The 23,425-nt window shown below is 43.3% G+C and overlaps 1 protein-coding gene across 1 annotated transcript in view; it reads left to right on the forward strand.

The window, feature by feature from the left end:
- The window catches only part of ZNF462 (zinc finger protein 462), a 152,888-nt gene that overhangs the window by 64,241 nt on the left and 65,222 nt on the right, over positions 1–23,425 (forward strand). The window contains 5 exon segments of the mRNA XM_010843617.1: positions 1–293; positions 1,050–1,214; positions 2,978–3,081; positions 6,767–6,885; positions 11,997–12,188. The exon segment at positions 1–293 is cut by the window's left edge and continues 16 nt beyond it. Of these exon segments, the coding sequence (XP_010841919.1) occupies positions 1–293; positions 1,050–1,214; positions 2,978–3,081; positions 6,767–6,885; positions 11,997–12,188 (873 nt within the window).

Raw genomic sequence — 23,425 nt, forward strand, 5'->3', positions numbered from 1 at the left:
TCAAGCTGTCCTTCAGCACGGCCGAGCTGCTGAGCATGCACTACACGGACCACCATAGCCGGGACCTCAAGAGGGACTTCGTCATCCTGGGCGGCGGCCCCCGGCTGCAGGGCTCCGCCTACCAGTGCAAGCACTGCGAGAGCAGACTGCAGAGCACCGCCGAGCTGACCTCGCACTTGAACATTCACAATGAGGAATTCCAGAAGCGTGCCAAACGTCAGGAGAGGAGGAAACAGCTTTTGAGCAAGCAGAAATATGCAGATGGTGCTTTTGCAGATTTCAAACAAGAGAGGGTAAGGATATGTTTTGATTTCCCTTCCCCCAGGAGGCCTCTCATCACTGGTGCCCACATGCACTTCTTCGCTGCCAGCCAAACCGCTCCGGGCTTCCTAGTGACTTAGCTTGCCAGAGAGCTCAATAAGTCAATTAAACATTTCGAGCTTGATTATCTCCCCCATTCTCTGCTCACCCTTCTCCACAGCCCCGGTCCTCCTCCCTGTGGTCCCTCCCAAGGCTCCCCAGGGGAGGGTCGGGTGGTTTTCCTGTATTATCCGAGGCCTAGTTCACGACAACCGCTCGCTCTCTTAACCAAGGCAGTTGTGGGCCATCTCTCGTGTCCTTAGTGCTCAGCCATGCCTTGGTTTGCAGTGTCGGCTCCACGAACCAGACATCTCCAGGAGTAGATTTTTGTTTTTCTTTTTTTTTTTTTGGTCAAGAAGTTCACTCATGGCATAGCTCATGCAACGTTTCACCTGCGTAGTTGAACGATGGGTTTGAAAGCCAGATAACTGGGTGGCAGTGACGATGAGGCTTCTGCACCAAGAACTTCTCTCCTTACAAGTCATCACCTATTGGGGTTCCGGAGACTTTGCGTAGTCGGCAGCGCGCCTCGCCTCTGATGAATTCATTATGTAAAAATGCTCGCATATATCTCCCTTGGTTTTTAACCTGCTAATCTGCTGTAACATAAAATCTAGTAATCTGCAAGAATAAATGCCGGCCATTAGGGAGGGCTCGGAGTACTGATGGCTACCACTGTATTTTACCAGCCTTTTGGTCACTTAGAAGAGGTGCCAAAGATCAAGGAGAGGAAGGTGGTGGGCTACAAGTGTAAATTCTGTGTGGAAGTGCATCCGACGCTCCGAGCCATCTGCAACCACCTCCGCAAGCACGTCCAGTATGGCAGTGTCCCCGCCGTGTCCGCCGCCGTGAAGGTGAGCACTGGGAAGGTCTGGATGAGAAGTCTTGTGTGTGAGCCATTCGCGTTCCTAATCCACGCCGCTGCTCAGAGACACTCAGGAAAGGGTGTCCCAGATGTGGGCATTCCTGAGTTACACTGGGATCGGTCTGGCTTGTTTTGATTTCTTTACAGGTTGGATCCTCCTCATCTTCTGTGTCTCCACCCGGTTGCATTTCGATCTGGTTCCCTTCCACGTGGATAGTTCAGTGGAAACAGAAGATCCGGGCCTCAGGATACAGGAGGCTTTGGGTCACCTTTCTGTGCCGTGTTTGTTTGTGCTTCCAAGTGTTTCGAGCTCCTGAGAGGAGCCCCGTGGGTTCTCTCCCCATCCTCTTCTGCTCCTCCCCGCGCCTGACTTCTTGTCTGTCTTTCTCCTATGGTAATGATACAGAGATCCCAGGAGAATGTGTCTTTTAACTTCTTATTCTGGGTCCTCAGAGGAGCATTAAGAAACGTTAAATCTAAAACTGAAAGCCTTCAAGTCACAGTTGACCCTGTGAGCCCTTTGGCCTGATTTGTCTCCCCCATCCCCTTTCCCTATATGTTGCTGACAAGTGCCTCCCCTCTGCCTCCGACGTGTTATCAGGCCACCTGTTTTGAACATCACAATCTTAAATATTAGTCACTGTTTTAATAACCAAGCCGAAATCCCTGCTTTCTAGGATGTTGTTAGCCACTTCGAGCAGAGAAGTTAGTTCAGAGCTCTGCCCTATCTCTTTGGATACATGAATGTGTTTTTGTCATCGGCCCTTCCCGATCTTGCGTCCTGTTTTGCCATCGTGGCCTGGAGGTAAAGCTTCCGCTTTTCCCATTGAAGACTGGAGCCTTCCTGCTGGCAACACAGCTGTGAGTGGTGCTGGGACCAGCAGTGGCCATGTCCTTGCCCGCCATCGTGGTGTGTCCCAGCCTTGCGTCCCCCAGTCGCTCGAGGGAGACAGAGCACCTCTTCCTGTGTAATCAGTAATCCAAGGAACCACCTCGAAACACAAGCAACTTAAACCCAGGCTTCTCCTTAATTTTTGTGTTGACTATATAGTAGCCTTTGGTCAAGGGGTAATGTTACCATATGTGGGCTAGAGATGAGCATGGTGGCAAAGAGCTGGGTCTTTCTGTCTCCTTCCTCTCCTGAGGGTGTTCCAAGGCTCCTAAATGCCCAAACCATTCTGTTTTTCCTTCTTCCTGCCTCTCTTCCTTTCTCAGAGCCGTAACCCTAACCTGCTTTGTATCAGTTTCAGTAGGATCCCAATTAGAATTTTCTTTGTAAGATGGGAGATAAGGGAGTGAACTGTCTTCAAAAGTGGGAGAGCCCCTCCCTCATAGTTCTCAGACAGTAGCAACCTATGTCCAGATGTTGCCCTCATATCACCACCACTGCATGAGGATGGCATTTGGGTGTGCCCTTCCTCTAGGGGGAGCCAGAGAGGCAGGGGAGGAAGCCTTACCACGAAATGCCGATGAGTTTGGGAGAATGAAGGGAGAGGAGGAGAGCTGGGGGCAATGATGTTGGATATTTATTTTGTTGGTGGGGCATGTGTGTGTGTGTGGTTCTCTTAGCAGGAGGCTGAAGACCCTTCCCACTTGTTCCTGGATGGACTGGAAGCAGCCAAAGATGCCACTGGCGCCCTGGTGGACCGGGTGGATGGTGAACACTGCTTGCTTGATGGAATGTTGGAGGATGAAACCCGGCCGGGGGGATACCATTGTAGTCAATGTGACAGAGTCCTGATGTCCATGCAGGGGCTGCGTTCTCATGAGAGGAGCCATCTGGCCCTGGCCATGTTTACCCGCGAGGACAAGTACAGCTGCCAGTATTGCTCCTTTGTTTCTGCTTTCAGGCACAAGTAAGTGCTCACCGAGTGCCCACAAGTGGTAACTGGGGAGGGGCGCGGAAGGCCCGAGAGGTTGGAGGAGTCTCGAGACCCCTGTCATGGTTCACGCCCACTGTTTAGCTGGCTATGTTACCTTGAGCCTCAGTCACCTCATCTGTCAAATGGGGCTGAGAACAGGAGACTGTTCACTTGATACCAGACTTGGCAAAATCAAGCATTTTTTAAAAAACTGGAGTGTACTTAATTTACAAGTTTGTGTTAAGTTTCAAGTATATAGCAAAATGATTCAGTTACACACACACACACACACACACACACAAATATGTACACATATTCTTTTTCAGATTCTTTTCCAGTATAGATTATTATTAATATAAGATATTGAGTATAGTTCCTTGTGCTTTACAATAGGTCCTTGTTTACGTATTTTATATATAATAGTGTGTACTTGTTAATCTCCCTACCCCGCCCCCAACTATCCCCTTTGGTAACCGTAAGTTTGTTTTCTGTGTCCATGAATCTATTTCTGTTTTGTAAATAAATTCATTTATATCATTGTTTAATATTCCACATATAAGTAATATCATACGATGTTTTTGTCTGACTGACTTCACTTAGTATGATCATCTCTAGTTGCATCCATGTTGCTGCCAGTGTCATTATTTCATTCTTTTTTATGACTGAGTAACAATCCATTGTATACATATGCCACATCTCCTTTATTCATTTATCTGTCAGTGGAAATCTAGGTTGCTTCCGTGTCTTGGCTGTTGTGAATAGTGCTGTTGTGATCATTGGGGTGCATGTATCTTTTCTAATCAGAGTTTTCTAAATTGGGCATTTTTTAAAAAAATGACGGTTTGGGAGGAATTGCTATGATGTACACCAGGAAAGACCGGAGAGTACATGAGTTTACTGGTGCATCTGTCAAACATTCATCCAGAACCTAGTCATCATAAGAGGAAGTAAGTTTCCATTTGGGAAATTAAGTGGCTAAGGAGGTAAAATTAGGACTGCTAATCCATGTGACCAAAGAGTCATTGCTTGGCATTTAAAAAAAAAAAAAAAAGACCTGGAATGGTAAAGAAGTTTATCGATGCTGGAGAGATGCTTGAAATGTAGTGGGGTTGGGAGAGGGAGCTTTCCACTCCTTGGCACAGCTTTGAAATTGCACGTTGGGTTTTTATGTGAGGCCGTTCAGAATGACGGGAAGAGGGATGGTTCTGAGATGCAACAACCTTTTGTTGCCTTTCTCTCACAACTGTATGAGAGAGAAATATTCAATAGCACATTCTACAGTCTTGGATGAAGGTGGCTGATTGTGAGGCTGACATGCTGTTTATTTTTATCATAATTGAAAATAAATGATGGGCTGTTTGCTTCTTCAAAAAGATAAAGTGCTAGTTAGTGGTTGTTGAAAGGCAAGAAGAGGAGATGCTTCTACGGAGGTTAGGGAGGGTTGCAATGGCTTTTATGATTATACAGGACCTAGTATCTAATCTTTGTCATCAGACTCATGCCCTGGCCTCAAACTAGTGTAGTTCTCACCTGTTCAATAAATGTTTGTTGAACAGCGACTCTCTTTTCTGACACACAGAACCTCAGTAAGTTGTTGTGAATAAATGAATACGCTCTGTTGTAAATGCTTTGGGGGGAATATAAAGAATAGGACACGGTCGGTGGTCTAAGGGAACTCAGGGTCTAGTTGGATTATAAGTAAAGCAAGCATACAAATGACTGGGCAACATAATGCACATGTCTTTAAAAAATGTATCAATAAAATGCTACAAAGTTTCAAAGAAGAGAGATGGTACATCCACTTTTGAGGGATCAGGAAGATTTTATGGAACAGGGAGTTTTGGAGTCAAGTCTTCAAGAGGAAGGTAGGACTTCAAGAGTTTGGAAAGGACATACAGTATGAAAGGAAAGATGAGAGGCCAGGGTCCTGAGGAAGAAGGTGACGTTCAGAGGCACTCAGCTGGGGGTCCTGTTGGACTTTCTTGGGTGGGGGCCACAAGATATGCAGGATCTTAGTTTCCTGACCAGGTATCAAACCCATGCCTCCTGCAGTGGAAGCATGGAGTCCTAACCACTGGACCGCCAGGGAAGTCCTTGGTTGGACTAACTTTTAAGTGATACAGTGGAAGGTAAAGTCTGAATACTTGAGACCATATTTGGGATCTTTGAATGTGGAATGCATGCTTTGTAATTTACATTACTGGTCAAAGGAAGACTGTAATGAGTAGGACATCTTAATCACTGACATTTATCAAGCCTCACTCTGTGCCAGGCACTGTGCTAAGTGCCTTCAAGCATTATCTCATTTTATTCTCAGAACAGCCCTATGAAGTATGGTGCCATTATTATCTCCATTTATGGATAAGAGAAGTGAGGCCTTTTAATGTAGAGAAGTTGTGTAACTTGCCCAAGGCCACTCGGCTTATGAGTAATAGCTGGTGTTTGATCCCAGGCAGTCTGACTCCATCGCTTGTGCTTTTGAGTTGGGAAAAAAAAAAATGGTGGAGACCAATTAGGAGGGTCATGATAGATAGCTGAGCCACCGGGTTAGAATGGAACTTTGGAAACAGTTAAGGGAAGGACGATCTTCATGGCTTGGAAAAATTGACTTCTTGGAGGGGAGATGGGACAGAGTACAGTACAATTGACATGGAGGTTTCCAGTCTGGTTGACTGACAGCATGGAAGTGTTCTTTCTAAACACAAGGAAATGAAGAGAATGTGTTTTGGATAAAAAAAAAAACAAAACCAACACTTCTGTTTCGGGTTGGTTGAGTTTAAGATAGCTGAAGGACATCCAGAAGGAGGTGTCCTGAGGCAAGGGAAAGTGCTGCTTAGGAGCTTGGGAAAACATTATATATTTAAATGCTAAGAAGTACCGTTCCCATATGAGTCATTTAGAATGGAATCTAGTTCTCTGGGGCACTGATACAAATTAGAACATCTTCCCACACCTTGTTTGGTAGATTTATTATTTTTTTAACAGTAGTAATTATTATGAAATACTGGGAGTTGATTATAATAATTTCTGTATAAGTTGCTTCTGAAAGACTGGTATATAGCAAACATGGTTTTATCAGAAGGCAAGGCCAGCCTTTGGATCACGCAGCTTCCTGTAAACATGCCTGCCCTGGGCCTCCATATTTATAAAGACTTTGGAAACAGACAGCCCATCGCAGATAGTCCAGCTACTTTGAAAGCTCCCTGCCCTGCACAGGTGTTCATGGTGGAATTAAGATTTAAAAAGAAAGTCAGCCCTTTTTACATACAAAGTTTCTCTAAATCTCATTTTTGGGGGGGAGGTGGGGAATAAGTTCAAGGCCTCTTTGATAGACACTCCTCACTGACTGCAGAAAACTTAAATTTGTCTGTATTTTACCTTTTGTTTTTGGATGTCCTCTCCTACTTTGCAGTGCTTTAGAGAAGGGAAAATAAGTCCACCAAGACCTGTTTCCACTGCCATGTCTCTCAATCCAAAAACATTTTTGATTTCTTCCTTCCTTTAGCTTCCCCAGCTCTTGCCAATCTTTTTTTTCCGGTTAAGTGCCATCCTTGGAAAGTAACAAAATTACTTTGAACAGCTTAGAAATGGGATTTCTGGAAAAGGGCAATGAGAAAATGTTGGATGCTGTTTTTAATCCTGTCATTTCCTTTTTTTTTTTTTTTCCTTCTACATCAAGTTTGGATCGCCATATGCAAACCCACCACGGACACCATAAACCATTCCGATGCAAACTCTGCTCCTTCAAGTCCTCCTACAACAGCCGGCTGAAGACACACGTCCTCAAAGCCCATGCTGGTGAGTTGTTGTTCGCTGTACACTCGTTCTCTGAATTTGAAATCCAGTAGTCTTTAATTTTAAAGAGGGAAATTTTAAGTCGCTTACTCCATACACATGAGAATAAGCTTTCTTTGAAATCGTCATGTGTTCAATTTTATCTCAATCTAATAAAAATTAAAGAATGGCCCAAAGGCAAAATAATACCGAGCCCCATGTCACCCATGTCATAGTCGATTCATTCAACTAGTATGTATCCACTAACAGATTTTTGCTACTCAAATGGGCTCTGTTTTTTTTTTTAAGAGAAATTTCTAAATTACAAAGACTTTCTAATGGAAGTGCAAGAATTGGTACATCTACTAAAAGTAATTTCCAACTAAAATAAAGTTATAATCTTAGAAATGTTGAAAGGGGCAGAGAGAAACCAGGATATCTGAGATTTCTCCTGAGATGCCCTTAGATGCATTTCCATGCCCCAGATAAGAAGAGACTTTGGGTCCTGAGTGTCCAGGAGCTGTGCTGACTCTGTTGCTCTGTCTTCTCATCGGGCTGGTTTCATGAACATCCCTTAACTACTAATAAGATGTGATATTAATCATCATATTTAATCCTCAAAACAGCCCTAAAGAGGGTGGATGCTGTTGTCACTCTTCAGGTGAAGCTACCGAGACTCAAAATTAAGTGTCCTGCTCATGTCCACCCTCATGACTCAGATGGTAAAGAATCCACCTGCAATGCAGGAGCCCCTGGTTTGATCCCTGGGTCAGGAAGATTCCCTGGAGAAGCAAATGGCTAGCCATTCCATTATTCTTGCCTGAAGAATTCCATGGCCAGAGGAACCTGGCGGGCTATACAGTCCGTGGGGTCGCAAAGAGTCGGACACGACTGAGCGACTGACACTTAACACTTTGTCAGCCACAGAGCCCGTTCACTAAGAATTTGACTCCAGAACAAAAACCAAACATCCTTGCACTCACATGGTGCTACCTCTCTCTGTTTTGCTCTTCTCTACTTGGAATATGATGGAGATGCCCACAGATAGGTAATCAGAACTCGGCCGAGAGAGGAAAGGCAGTGGCGAGGGGGCCCGGGGGCATTTCCCATGATTCCTCAGTCCTCTGAGAAGCCCGACTGCACATCGGCCTGTGGCGCCCTCTCAGAGGTGTTGACAGCCCTTCAGGAACTTGCTTCAAACACAGAGGGAAATTGGGGAGTCAAAACACTTTAGAATAGCTACCAATACTATCAGAGATTCTTCTAGAGATCAAGTCTTCTCCATGAGTTTCTTCAGCTAAGGATTTAGAATACTAGTTGAATTCTAGTTTTATATTGTTTACTTTTTTATTAGCGTATAATTGCTTTATAGTGTGTGTTAGTTTCTGCTGTACAATGAAGTGAACCAGCCCTATATAAACATATATCTCTTCCCTTTTGAACCTCCCTTCCACCCCTCCCCACCACGAATTCTAGCTTTAAATTTTTCAATCAGTTAGAACTTTCCTGCCTCATTTATTAAATTCCATTGTATGGTTATAAAAACTTTCTTCATCCCCTGTGGAAATAAGACCATCTCTCCATTATTTCCTGAATGCTGGGTTCTGTTGAACTGTCTTAATGGAGTAAAACTACTGAAGCCTTAAGTTCACAGCAGTTGTGGGGTAGGGCGGGGGGTGGTCAGCAGATTAGCTGTATAGGCTCTTCTCTGTTAGTATTTTTATATTTCCCAGAACATTTTACTAAAGTCCAAGGAGTAAGAGGCTTTGGGGATCAAACCACTCTTTCCTAACTGGTGTATACTGTGAATTATTCAGCTGGGACACCATCCTCAGAAGTTTTTCCTATAGATCTCAGCTTTGTCAAAAACACTTTACCAATGGGAGTTGGGTAAGTGATTTGGCCTGTGGGAAGGACTTAAAAATAAAGTGCCACAGGCTACACACTGACTCTAGGGCACTGAGCTGAAGCGTATAGTCTTGGGGCTGACCAAGCAGACTGGCCTTCTGTGCTCACTGGTTGGCAAGAAGAAAGCATCCAGAGAGAGTGGAAGCAGCGTTATCTAGTTCTCTACACACTGTGGACCACTGGTATCTATGACACAGCTCAAGTCAAATCATTTTCCAAAAAGACTCTTGACTTGTCTGTTCTACTCGATAGACTTTATTTTAAAGGGTAAAACCAGATACCTGGATTGGAATTCTCTCTCAGGTTATGCCACTTATGACCACCCATCAAGGTTCATGTAGCCGTCTTTGCACTGAAAAATCGAGAAGTGAAATAAGAAGAGCAGTAGTATATAAAATGACATATATACTTATTGTTTTAATTGTTTATTAAAATTTTATTTATTTGGCGGTGCCTGGTCTTAGTTGCAGCATGTGGGATCTAGTTCTCTGACCAGGGATCAAACTTGGACCCCACCAGGGAGGGCCCTGTATTTCTTATGTTAGTAAATATCATTGTTCATGCCCAGCATTATCCTGTAGCTCCCAGGCCATGGTTTGCGGAGCGTGGAATTGACTGATGTTCTTGTTTGGGTCCTCTGACTTCTTTGCGCTTCCCTTCTGCTTTGGGCTGTAGCATGTTGCATCGTTCAAGGTTTCGTGTGGGTCTCTTCAAGGCTTTCTTGGAAATGCAGGCTGTGGGGGTCATCAGTTGTAAGAAGGAGGCTGAATGCAGGACTTTGGGTGCTGGGCTTGCCTCACATGAAACCACTCAGTAATTTTCCACTTAGTAATTAGGTGGCAGGAAGGTAACCATCACAACAGGGTGAGAGCGAGGATGGAGGCTTACCTGCTCTGCCTTGCCTTGCTCTAGTGAGCATTTGTCTGTAGCACATCAGCAGCATCGTCCTCAGTTCACATTCACTGGTCCTCTCCTCTGGATTTCACATTTTACCTTAAAAATACATTTTAAAAATACATGTTCGTTAGAGAAAATTTGAAAATGAAAGAAGAAATGCAGTAGCCATTCACAACCTTATTATCTAAAGACCACTGTTATTAATATTTGACAATATTTCCTTTCAGCCATTTCTTCTGTAATTATTTCTCATAGTTACGATTATAATTTAATGTATTATGCCTTTCTATTTATTTTTCTGAGTATCAGAATTTTATTTTCCTATGTATGACCAAATCTTTAAGAATTAATTTTAATGAATAGTAATTTATCAAGAAGATATACCCACATTTACTTAATCATTTCCCTGGGGTTGGAGACTTAGGTTGTTTCATCCCTTTTTTAAGCATAAATAATGTATATTTCTAAATAGAGATTTCTAAGTATTAATGGATATTTCCTTAATATAAACTCTCAGAAGTGGAATTATTGAATTTCAAGCCTGAGCTTTCTAAATTTATTGTTGTTAAAAGCAAAATTGCTTTCTGAGTTGATTGTACCAGTGTTTGTCTGTCCAATGACGTATGCATGCCCATTTTACACCCTGCAGTTCATTTAAAAGCTGGCTTAGGGCAAAAGTAAATCATATTCTCATTTAACTTGATCATAGTGATCTGTGCTGTATTTCAGTGGTATTAAAAACAATTAAAAGGAAAGTTCTTTTAGAAAACAAACTTATGGTTCCCAAGGAAAGAGGGGGGATAAATTGGAGATTGGGACTGACATGCACACTATTCTATTAGATAACTAATAAGAGCCTCCTACTGTTTAGCACAGGGAACTCTACTCATCACCCTAGAATGACCTATGTGGGAAAAGAATCTAAAAAAGAGTGGATATATATATATGTATAACTGATTCACTTCGCTGTACAACAGAAACACAACATTTTAAATCAACTATATTCCAATTAAAATTAATTTGAATAAAGCAAAAATACTTATTTCTACTTAGGGAAGTAAAAGTCGCTCAGTTGTGTCTGTTGGTAACCCCAAGGACTGTATGCTGCTGCTGCTGCTGCTAAGGCACTTCAGTCGTGTCCGACTCTGTGCGACCCCACAGACGGCAGCCCACCAGGCTCCCCCTTCCCTGGGATTCTCCAGGCAAGAACACTGGAGTGGGTTGCCATTGCCTTCTCCATTGTGTGAAAATGAAAAGTGAAAGTGAAGTCGCCCAGTCGTGTCCGACTCGTAGCTACCCCATGGACTGCAGCCTACCAGGCTCCTCCATCCATGGAATTTTCTAGGCAAGAGTACTGCAGTGGCTTGCCATTGCCTTCTCCGAAGGACTGTATAGTCCATGGAATTCTCCAGGCCAGAGTACTGGAGTGGGTTGCCTTTCCCTTCTCCAGGGGATCTTCCCAACCCAGGGATTGAACCCAGATCTCCCTTATTACAGGCAGATTCTTTACCAGTTGAGCCACAAGGGAAGCCCAAGAATACTGAAGTGGGTAGCCTATCCCTTCTCCAGTGGGTCTTCCTGACCCAGGAATTGAACCAGGGTCTCCTGCATGGCAGGCGGATTCTTTACCAACTGAGCTATTTCTATTTCAATGCCCTTTATATTGAAAATATAAAATAAATATAAAAATATATGAGCTACACACAGATGCACACATGTTAATGTATTTATACACCTCTGTTGTTTAAGAAATCACTTTGACTCATTTCTGTACTGTTGATCAGCTAGGGAAATAGTTTTGTTCTCAAGTTTGTGAACTGGTCCAAAGAAAACCGCACACACAGGATGTGTAAAATCCAGAAGGCCTAGAGTCATCGCGGAAGTGAGTTATGAGGATGGCACAATAGTTTGCACTGAGTGACTTGGTGCTGGGAAAGCCACCCATCAACCCTTGGAATACGAATGAAGTGTATTATTTTCTGTGGATGATGCAAAGGCTGAAATGAAAACTGACATAGTCATTTCTGTTGTACAGACAGAGGGAGAGGGGGGAAGACTTTCTGAGGGAGCTAGCTAGACATTTGATTTCAGGCTCTGCTGGGGAATCAATTATAGGCTCCTTCGCTAAACTGAGCATGGGATGAAGAGGGACCAGGTCACTTGATGCCGGGGGGTGGGGGTGGCGGTGTTGCCGAGGGGTTGATCTGAGAGGGTTCTCAGGAACCAGGCAGCTTGAGGCGTGCTCCCTGGAGTGAACTAACCGCGTTATTTCCACCCGCCTCCCCCCTTCTCCCCTCCTTCTCCTCTGCTGTCCCCACTGTCTTCTCCAGGTGAGCATGCCTACAAGTGTTCTTGGTGCTCCTTTTCCACCATGACAATCAGCCAGCTGAAGGAACACTCCCTCAAGGTCCACGGAAAAGCCCTGACCCTCCCCAGGCCACGGATTGTCAGTCTCCTCTCCTCGCATGCCCACCACTCCTCCCAAAAAGCCACCCCAGCCGAAGAAGTGGAAGATTCCAATGGTAAAACCGGGCTTCGAAGCGGGCATCAACCATTGGGGTGGTGGTGGCTGGGGATTTACAGCCAGGCCTTCTTTTTAGAAGAAAATCGTATATGAAAACGTGATGGTTCAGGTGAAGGAAGAAATGTGGAAAGGTTGGAACAGTATAGACTTTGGAGGTAGAGGGTGAAGTGAACTGGGTGAGCATCTGTTTGGTTCCGAGACAAGGCATGTCTGCATTGCTGTGTGTGCGCAGCTTATGGAGAGAGCGCGTGTGTGCTGGGTTCGTGTTGAGTTCTTCCTTGGTGGTTGAGCGCAGGAAGGTGAGGAATGCTGGGCGTATTTCTTTGTTTACTTATTGGTATGTATGCTGTGAAGTGTTTGGGGGTACCAGATGTATACGTTAACACAATTCAGAGTGGGAATGGAAAGGGTGAATGGTGGGGATGTGTCATTTCGGGGTCACCTTGTGGTTTTTTTTTTTTTTATGGCTGAAGAATGATGAGGAAGCATCAGTTGAAGGGAGGAAGTAACTGCATACATACCAATAAGTACAGGCTACACCCGGGAAGCCCTGGAGGGAGTCTCCTCATTGGCGGTGTAATCAAAGCTGTACACCAGAGAGGATGAGAGCGAGATGGCCAGTGTGGCAGAGCCGAGCAAAGGATGGTTTGTTTTGATCAGCCCAAGAAACGGAAGGGTGTTGATTGCTCACCTCAGATGACTGCAGAGTCACATGCTTAGGAGAGGAAGAAGTCTGTAGATTCTTGTTGACATAGGAGACCTAGGAGCTGCTCTCTTCCATGACCTTCTGGTGTTGACTGCCTTCTGCAGCATCTCTGGTAACCGGTTATCTACCGCCAGCCTGAATACTTCTCAGGTCAGGGAACAGACCGTTTCCCAAGCAAGGTCTGTCGTTACGTCCTTGGTAGGAGCTTAAAGGGCTGGCTAGAAAGTTCATGGGCCCTTCGGAACAAAGGCTTGGCTTTGAGTCTTATTTCGCTCAATGCCAGTTGTGTTTTCCTGGGCAATCTTAGCTTCCTACACTCAAAGGTCAAATTGGACGATGATACCTACCCCTTGATGACCTTGAGAGATTAATAAGAAAAGATATACATTTAATAAATGGTCATTTTATTCAGCAATTTACATCCTTGGATTGCAGTTTTGGTCTTTGAGGCCGAAGCATGAACTTGGGGTTACGTTTAATGTAAGGGTTTAAAAAGATAGACTTCTCAGGTTACCTGAAGATCTGACAGCCCCAACACATCCACATGGTCTGACTATCTAATTAGCAAAAGAGTAAGTAATGAACCTTCATTCAAAAGGTCTGAGCAGAGAAAACTGGGAGGAAAAGGAAAGGTAAGTCCTGGGGCTAAAAGCTCCCTTTGCTGAGTTGCAGAATTTGGTGGCCTTTCCTTTGCCAATCAGTAAACACCAGGTTAAACGTAGTAACTCCTTGCTGGTATTCCTGTCTTGAAGGACTTCTGTTTAACAATGAAGGTTTGTTATTATGATGGTGGCTCCTGATGAAGTGAGCACACTTACCTTCTCTGCTGATGTGTGGCAGTTTAGCCTGTGTTTGTTGTTGGTGTTGTTTTCCAGGAAAATTTAGAGTCTCAAAGCTAAGGGGGCGGGGTTGGGAGATGGGGGTAGGGAACACATGTGAAACACTACAGAAAATGCCCCCTTTGCACCTTGAGATTCTGTTCCTTGGAAGATATTGGTATATTACAACAAAGGGCAAAATAGAATTTTATGTAATTGTAAGGTCTTCACATGATAACAAACACTCACATGATTGTTAATGAGTTGCTTTTATCTGAAATGGAAGCTATGTTTGTGTAGCCATTTGGGTAAAATGGGGCTTCCCTGGTGGCTCAGGTGGTAAAGAATATGTCTGTAATTTGGGAGACCTGGGTTCGATCCCTGGGTTGCAAAGATCCCCTGAAAAAAGGAAAAGCTAACCACTCCAGTATTCTTGCCTGGAGAATTCCATGGACTGAGGAGCCTGGTGGGCTACAATCCATGGCATCACAGAGTCAGACATGACTAAGCAACTAACACTTTCACACTTGGGTGAAATAGATCCACCCAGGCACCATGCCTCACAAAGGCTTTTCCTGGGACATTTGTCTCCATGGTTCACCTTCTTTCCCCTTTGTCCTCCTCTCTTGGAAGGTCGGTCTTCGTCTCCAGCACATGGACATCCTGCAGACCACTCAGTGTATGGCTCACCTTCCTCTGAGTGCGTGCTAGCTAAGTCACTTCAGTCATGTCTGACTCTTTGTGACCCTATGGACTGTAGCCCACCAGGCTCCTTTGTCCATTGGATTCCTCAGGCAAGAGAACTGGAATGGGCCGCCATGCCTCCTCAGGGGATCTTCCCGACTCAGGGATCAAACCCGTGTCTCATGTTCCCTGCATTGGCAGGTTCTTTACCACTGGTGCCACCTGGGAGCCCTCCCATCCTCTACATAGGCTAAAAAAGAGTCAAGTTCAGTCAGTTTCCTGAGCCTGTACTCTCTGCCAGGAGCTATGTGATGCACAGAAGAATCATAAATTAATACAGTATCATTCTGAATGCCCCGAAGTTCAGAATCAAATGTTTAGAAGATATTATCAGCATGGTTTTGAACTAACCGCAGCTCTTAGCCTGAAGCCTCACCTTTTTGAGGGGTGATTTCTGATTCTTGGAAGCTAGACAAGGTTAGGACCTTGGGAGAAGGGTGGTTTCAGAAACATGATGAAATGATATTGGCTAACTCTCTGTGTAACACAGGTAGTCTATTAGCCACAGGGAGATAAGTTGCAGTATTTAAAAGTGTTTTTCTCTTTCTGTAGAAGAAAGGATAATGAATGTAAACACTCTGGGTGGCCACTCTAGTGAGGCTTACACAGAACTCATTGGATCTGTGCTGATTTCAATGTATGTAAATAATCTGGATCAGTGGGTCAGGAGTGATTGTTTAAGTGGGATGAACCTAAAGGTTTAAGGTGGGGTAATGCACCCCACTCCAGTACTCTTGCCTGGAAAATCCCATGGACGGGGGAGCCTGGTGGGCTGCAGTCCATGGGGTCACTAAGAGTCGGACACGACTGAGCGACTTCACTTTCACTTTTCACTTTCATGCATTGGAGAAGGAAATGGCAACCCACTCCAGTGTTCTTGCCTGGAGAATCCCAGGGACGGGGGCGCCTGGTGGGCTGCCATCTATGGGGTCGCACAGAGTCAAACACGACTGAAGCGACTTAGCAGCAGCAAACAGAAAAAAGGTTTCAAATGGGCTCTTCTCATTAATGGATAATATGGAAAGAAAAATTAACAGTTTGTCCGTTCAATCAATATTTTCTTGAATCCTTTCTATGTAGGTGTTGTGTGATTCAAAATGCCCAAGAATGACAGAAGAGGTTGAAAATGGGCAGGCTGTTTGCTGGGGAACCGATTGGTGGATTCCTAGAAATGGTTACATCTGGGGGACGAAAAAACAGCTGTGGGGCTAGACAGTAGCCTGTAAATCACGCTTTGAATGGTGTTTGAAACACGCATGTGAAATCCAGTTGCACATTTTAATAGGGAGAAGCTGTGGGGCCATTGGCTCTCAGTTAAGGTTTCCCACACTGCCAGGTCGCTCTGAACACAAGAACCAAAAATGTGTTGTAGGCCTGGGGGGAGTAGAGATCCGTAAAACCAGGGAAATCACCAGTGTGTCCTTGGCTTTCTGATCCCCTAGTGAGACATGTGAATAAAACGACTTGACATGCTCGCTGCTGTTTGCAGTGGTCAAATGTTTGCAGTCTTGAGAGTGAGCCAGTCTTTTCCGGCAGAAGGAAACTGCCTGAGCAAGAAGGTTCTTCCTAAGCTGCTTTGCCTCCCAATCCAGAGGGGAGCCCTACAGGAGAGAGAAGGGAGCCCTCCAAGAGAGCGAGGGAAGCCAAGAAGGCAGCCGCGAGAAGGTGGGGGGTGGGGGTGGAGCTGATTGCTTTCCCACTGCCTGGCCACACACTTGCTCTGGACACAAACTCTTAGACTCTGGGCTGTCAGTCTTGACATGTCTCACCAGCATGCGGTCTCTCTGTGTTCTCCATGATCTGTGGTTGGAAAGAAAAGCAGTGCTGCTTCTGTGTGTAAGATAATGGGAAATGACACATAATTGCTATTCTAAACAATGCATTAAGTTGAAATCCTAAGGTTGTCAACAAGAGGAAGTGTTCTGCTGCGTTTGTGTTTACTGGGTTCCTTCTGCCATATAAAAGAGAGGACTGGGTTGTATCAAGCTTTTTCTTAGACTGCTTTCAGGACAGAAAAACACACATACCCATATACCTATAAAACAAGAGACAGACTTAGAGCAGTGTCGTTTCAGGATGAGGTTTGTTTAGGTCTGAGTAGTTCCCCAGGGCCTACGGTGGTGGATACATAATTTGAAATTCAGCTCTATCCTTTGTAAGAGGTCAGGCCAATGGTGACATTCCATCTTTTTCCTACTTTCAGTTTCTTTCTTCGCTCTGTCCAGTTATGCCGCACAGAATGGCCTGCTTTAGGAAGCAGCTACTGTGGTGCGCTTAAAACAAAAATCAGACACTAAGACCATGTGCAAAATACGTAAGGTATATGAGAATTAAGATAGTTTTTAGCCTGTGCCCTAATGGCAACCTAGGGAAAACACCCAGAACTTTTGGTCATGAAATCCTTCTTCGTGTAAGAGAGCTCCATATAGTCCACCCAACAAGAGATGTCTTTGCTAGTATGAATTGGTAGAAAAACATAAGGAGCTTCGTGATTTTTTTTTTTAATAAAGCAAAGGGTTTTCTGTTACAACTTTTCAGTTGGCTTTTCAGTTATAAACTCTAGAATGATATTTGATCAGCAGCATTTTTTATCAGGGAATCTCTCCTCAAAAAACCACAGGCACTTCTCATGTCGTATCAAAATCTAAGTTGTCTGCATTGCATACAGACTTTACCACTTGGTCACACGTTCTCCATCCTGTGTGTTCTCACCAACAAATCCTTATGTTTCCAACCATCTCTGTACTAACTGCACCCAGCACCTGAGGTCATCATTTCCATTTCTGTGCATTCGAAGGAGCTCTGCTGGGAGCTTCGAAGAATTTCCTGTGTGCTTCTGTCTGCCAGTCTCTGACTTTAACTTCTGCTAAAGACTGACATTTACCAGCCATTGGGTACTCTGATTACTCATCCATCGATGATCTTCTTGGTGTTCATTTGTACTTGTGGATATGCTTTTGGTTCTGTCCCCTAATTTTCCAGTCGAAATAGTTAGATACTTATACTGACTTCTTTTAACTGGCTAACAATTTCTTGTAGGCATCACAGTTTTGCAATTCAGTTAGTTGTCCTCCTAACATGTCTGACAGACTCCACAGAACCAAGCTGTACAAGGGTAAGTTTATTTCATTTGCATTTAAGAGGCAAGTTCAAAAGATAAATGATCCAAAGATGTAACCTTAGGGATTGCTGTAACAGAAACTTTCTGACGCATCAGTCTGCCAAGAGGAAACAATCTTCCTTGACAGAGTATTTTCAACTTTATTGTTGTTCGCTGGATAACAAGACCTTCTGTAGAAGTGGGAAACTGCAGGTTGAGACAAGTTGTAAGCCTTTCCAGTCCTCAGGAGGAGACAGAAAGAGTGGTGGTGCTGGGGACATGGGCATTACAAGTGTAGTCCCCTGGTAGCAGAGCCCCTTAGAGCAAGCACACATTATCATTTGACCCTGGAATGGAGTAGCTTTTTTTTTTTCTGTGTCTTTGTCCGAAAGCATAGAGTGTTTGGTTGCAGTTAAATCCAATTCAGAGAAGCTATAGAGTGAAACTAACCAACAAAACTCATAGATTAATAAAAAATTTTTATTCTGCTTGAAAATTCTGCCTGCCAGTGTTTTGACATAATATATGAGTTAGAGGAGGCTTGTTTTGCTTGATTTCTACAGGCTATAAATCAAGGATTTGGCAGACTTTTTCTGTAAAGGGCCAGATAGAAAATACTTTCAAGTTTGTGGGCCACAGAGTCTCTGTTACAACCATTCAACAGTGCCATTATAATGGGAAAGCAGCCATAGATAATATGTAAACAATGGACATGGCTGTGTTCCAATAAAACTTTATATGCAAAGGCGTGAGCATGGACATGGATTTGCCCTGTGGGCAGCTTGTCACTCACCCCTACCATGGTGAGTGGAAAAAATTATAGTAGAACCCATGAAATTAATCCCATCTTTAGTAAATGTCATTATAGACCTTTATAGTTAACATATAGGCTATTCCTAGAGGTCACTTAAAATATAACTTGACCTAAATACATGCTTTGTTTCATATATGATATGTAAGACATTAAGTAGAGCTTTAAAATATTAGTGTGTGAATTACACTTAAGCTCAAAAGAAAATCTTCTCCAAGAATTGTATTGAATCTAGCACCAAACCATCAATTCATTTAACCTTGACTGCAGCAATACTTAACACTTAAAAATTAAGATCTGAGATGCCTGCTTTTTGAAGAGAAGCTTTTCAGATTTCTAAATAGGTAAGACATAAAATACAAACTTTAAGAGGATCCAATTAGTTGCTAGGACATCAGAACCTTCCACACAGGTTCCAGTTGGTGATCAGATTTCTCTTGGGGTGAAAGAAAGAAGAGGTGGTTTCTTTAAAAATGACAATAATGAAATGGAGACTCTCCAGTGAATAATTGTGAAGTACCAAGATTTACGTCGTTTTTAGCACATGGGATATGAGACATAATTTTAATGGCTTGGCCATAATTTTTAATGGGTTCTGCTGGTCTTAAAATTATCTGGCCAGAGAACACTAACCTTCCATTTTTGACATCAGAATTTCTACATTAAAATGTGATCTCAAGTTTACTTTAATGCTTATTATGAAGAGTGGCATTTCTACTATAAAAACCTAAGACAGAGTCTGTAAGTCCCGGGGTGCAGAGCAGTACAGGTGATTCCGCATCTTCTGTTTGATATCCAACAGTCTTTGGTGGTGAAATTATTAGACCTTGCCCCCGTCAGCAAATAGAAAGCCTCCAAAATTATCACTGCCCTAAAGTTGAATATCATGTGATAGACCCTTCCCAAGAAACCCACCTGCCTGAGATGGGTTTTTGAATTAGCCACATGGGTCTGTGACTTTTTGAATTAGCCACAGTTTCATGTGCCAAGGATGGAAAAAACATTTCAAGTGAAAGCTTTCCATGTCCTGGGAACTCAGTCAACTTGCCCATCTCCCTCTTCCCATGCCAAGAAAAACATTTGTTCATCAGAAATACAAGCATATACTACCCAACTCATTCAGAGCTAGTTTCCAGCAGCTCCAGAATTTGCTGCATAATTCCACAGCTTACTGTTGGTTGGAGATTACCTTAAGGTCCTCCAGAACCTCAGTGTGGGAAATATCTAAAAGGAAGAAGAAATTTATTCTTTGGCAGAAAATGCATTCAGTTGTTAGTCAAATCATCTGAAATTATTAATCTCAGTTCTTTTTTGAAAGAAAGAATTTTTCTTTGTCCTATTGTTGCCCACTTCAATTTTTCCCCCCCTGGAACCAGAGCTAAATGTTTTAGTGCAATTATATTGAATATAAAATCCCTCAAACTCTTTTGAGACTTCTTGTGATTCATAGATCCTCTCCTGTCTTCCAAATTCTGTTCTGCGCTAGAGAATTTTACACAAGTATTGGATCTGGGAGGATGAGTATGTGTGAGCCATGATTCAAGTGGTAGAAATCCTGGGACAGCTTTGCTGGAACAGAGGGTATGTCCTGACCAAGATGGGCATGTGAAAAAGAATTCTCAGAGCTGAGATGAGAAGAAGATGCCAGAAATAACCTTCTCCAAACAACTATTACTTATCTTCTAAATTATGTGAGTTTTGATTGTATGGCCCAGTATGTCCAAATGATGCACATGTTTTTTCATTCATTCATAATCCTAAATAATAATATCCTATAGAAAAATCCCACTGATAGTAGTTAGAAATAGTGAGATAAAGAATGGCCAAAATGATGGGAGCGGTTCAGGTGTGAACAATTCTGCTTGCCTTTTCCTGAAGTCAGTCCCTTGCTGTTTTTGCCCAGAAGGGCCGTGTTCCTATCAGAGGGCTCTTCTACTTTGTAACTAGTTTCAGAGTCATCAGCCTCAACCCAAAGGAGGTGTTTGGCTAAGAGGGCAGAGCCCAGCTAAGATATTATTTACCTGTTCACTGCTCTTGGAGAAGTCATTCCAGGGTGAGGCTCTCCAGCTCCTTAGGAACAAAGAATATTCTTATGTGCCTCGTGTAAGCCACCCTCCTTATATCATCTGTTATGTTCGTGTTCTGTGAGCCCTCCAGCAAAGCTCCATGATCACTACAATGAGCAAGGCAGGACCTTCCTTCTAAACCTTCTCTGTAGTCCTTGATTTTTAGCACTGCTGGTTGTCCACTTCCCGCCCCCCTCCACACACACACCCAACCCCGACTAGTTTTAAAGTCAACCATTCTGGCTTTTTATAAGGATTCTGCCTGTCACTTTGTTTTGAAGTGATAAAATTATTACAATTTTTATTCTGCTGATTGCCTTAAATTTACCATCAGATTTAATATGTCTAATGAGTCAGAGGTACAGATTATTAGTCTTATTTTATAAAGAAGGAAACTGAGAGACCCTGAGGGCTGAAATGATGAGTTCCAAAGTCACAAAACCCATATGTGGTGGACCTTGTCTGAATCCAAAGCTCATGCCCTTAACCTTTGTTCCATTTCATCGAAGACTTGCAGCAGAAACACATAGCCATAAATGAGCCAGAGTGCTGAAGACGCAACCTCTTCTTATGTGTCTGGGGGCGCTGGAAGTTTCCAAAGGAAGCTGAAGCCAAATTTTATTGTTGATTGATATTTAGAGCCTAAGTTAATAGACACATAGAATTAAGTTAAAAGAGCAGAATATAATGAATGAGATATTCTGCTTGCAGATTTTATTGACTATAGCCATAGAAAAGAGGAGGAATTGACAAGTCCTGGAGGGCTTCTTGACAGATGTGGGGGCTCAGGCTGAGCCTTGAAGGGCGAGTAGGAATTTTACAGCTGAATGGAAGTCCATTCTGGTAGGAAGAGTATCAGAAGCGAGCAGACTTTGAGAAGAAGGGATCCTGGGACAGCCAGGAGACCGGTCTGGCTGGAGTAGGGGCTTGTAGGGAAGTTGTTGGGTGGACAGTTGGCAAGGTGACGAGAAGTAGAACCAAAGTGTAAGGGTGATTAACACCAGGAAGAGGCCTTTGAATTGTTAAGGGACATGCTAAACAAGGAAGACCAGCGTAAAGGCCCTTGTCCCCTTCAAAAGTAGAGGGTACTTTTAAACTATGGGTGCATCCTGCTGATCCCTGTAGGTATCTTCAAGAATGAGTGTGCTTTAAAAGTAGTCAGTTTATCCCTTTTTAAGTCAAGTTATCCCTCTTTAAGATGCTACATAGACTTTTTCCTTCTGATTACAAGAGTAATACCTACTAGATTAGAGAACAGCCTTATGGCAATGTATACCATGAGATGTGAGGGTCACCCATAATGCCAGCCTCTCTGTACCCAATAGAGTCTTAATAACAATCAGCTGTGGAATCACTTAGACATTGGTTCTTTGCATATACAAACAGGCTCTGTTTTTGTTATTTTAATTCTTTTCAGAACTGATACTACAGTATACAAACTACCTTTATTTATGTTTTTGTCTTTACTTGAAAGATTCGCTGTTTGACTCACTGTAGTTTTAAAATGTGAGCATCCATATTTCAAAACAAACCAACAAAAATGATTCCCCTTCAGATAATAAATACTGAGTACCTAAAGGCTTGAAGTATTTTCCCGTGTATGTGATATATGTGTTTAAGACGGGAGTCTCAGAATTACATAAAGCCTCTGAGGTTTAGCCAATCAGAACTTCATTTGTCTAGTTTAAGTTTCACTTATCTTCTAAAAAATTACTTAAGTCTCTTTTCCTACTGCTTAAGACTCAATACATTTGAAATATTGGCAAATGGTCCATAAGTTAAATGACAATATCAAGATTACAGACTGTCTAGACTGTTCAGAGTAATGAGCTGAAAATGAGATTCTGTTAGGATATAAATATAAAACATGTTGGGTAGCTTCTGACCTTTGTATTCACGTCCATTACTAGGCTTGCCAGATATTCTTATAATTATCAGTTATCATATCTGTCTCCCCAGCTAAACTGTGTGCTCTCTGAGGTCAAGGACTATTCCAGAGTCTTAGCACTTGGCAGGCCATTCAATAAGTATTTCTTGATTTGAATTAGTGCAGCAAAAGGGGAATGGACAAAACAAGAGTTTATGTGTGAAAAAGCCTGGGAATTCTAGTGACTTCAAGCTCACCTGTGTCACATGATGTTTGGAAAAATCCAGTGGTATTGGGCTGCGTGAGTATCATGATGCTGCGTCGCACTTGGTTTCCTTGGGCACACTTCTCTCCTCCAGTTAACTAGCTTTGTGCCCAGCACCCATAATGGCAGCCTCATCTCCCTTTCAGTTCTCTGCAGCCAAAGTCACTAATCCCTTTCCTCCTAGCAGCCAAGAGGGGCAGTGAGTGCAACCCTTACTTTCTGCTACCTGTTCAGAATATTTCTGCTTCCTTCACTTTTCGAATGTCTGCTCTCTGCTTATTTCCTTCTCCTTCTGGAATGTTCCTTCTTCTTCCACAGTGAACTCAGCGCCAGGTTCATAACCTGCCTTTATATCCTAGCTGTGACCATCGTACTTTGAAATTTTAATATACTAGACTCAGTGATATGACCCAATGAATATTTGGTCTCTTCAGATAGGGAGGTTCACCTCCACCACCCTTCATCTGTGGCTGGACTCTCCATGAACACTGTGCCTCCAGCATCTCAGACTCTTACATTGTCTCTGACCATTGCTCATCCCTTGTCTACCCAACCCAGACCCCAGGCTCAGCCATTTCAAAAGGACTTTGTCCTGTATCCTGTGGCTCTACCTCCTTTGTTCTTGTCTGGTTTCCAACCTGTCAGATCCCAACCCTGACTAACCCTCTTACTCCTGTACATCCTCTGATTTCTGCCAGTCCTCATGGCTCTAATCTCACACTTTCCAAATCAGTTTTCAAGGTTATCTTTGTTAACCACAAATCTGGCTTAACCTTTTTAAAAATTGAAGTATAGTTGATTTACAATGTTGTGTTAATTTCTGCTGTACGGCAAATTGAGTCACACACACATATATAT

Source organism: Bison bison, unplaced genomic scaffold (assembly GCF_000754665.1).
Source record: "Bison bison bison isolate TAMUID 2011002044 unplaced genomic scaffold, Bison_UMD1.0 scf7180017864183, whole genome shotgun sequence".
Lineage (NCBI taxonomy): Eukaryota > Metazoa > Chordata > Mammalia > Artiodactyla > Bovidae > Bison > Bison bison.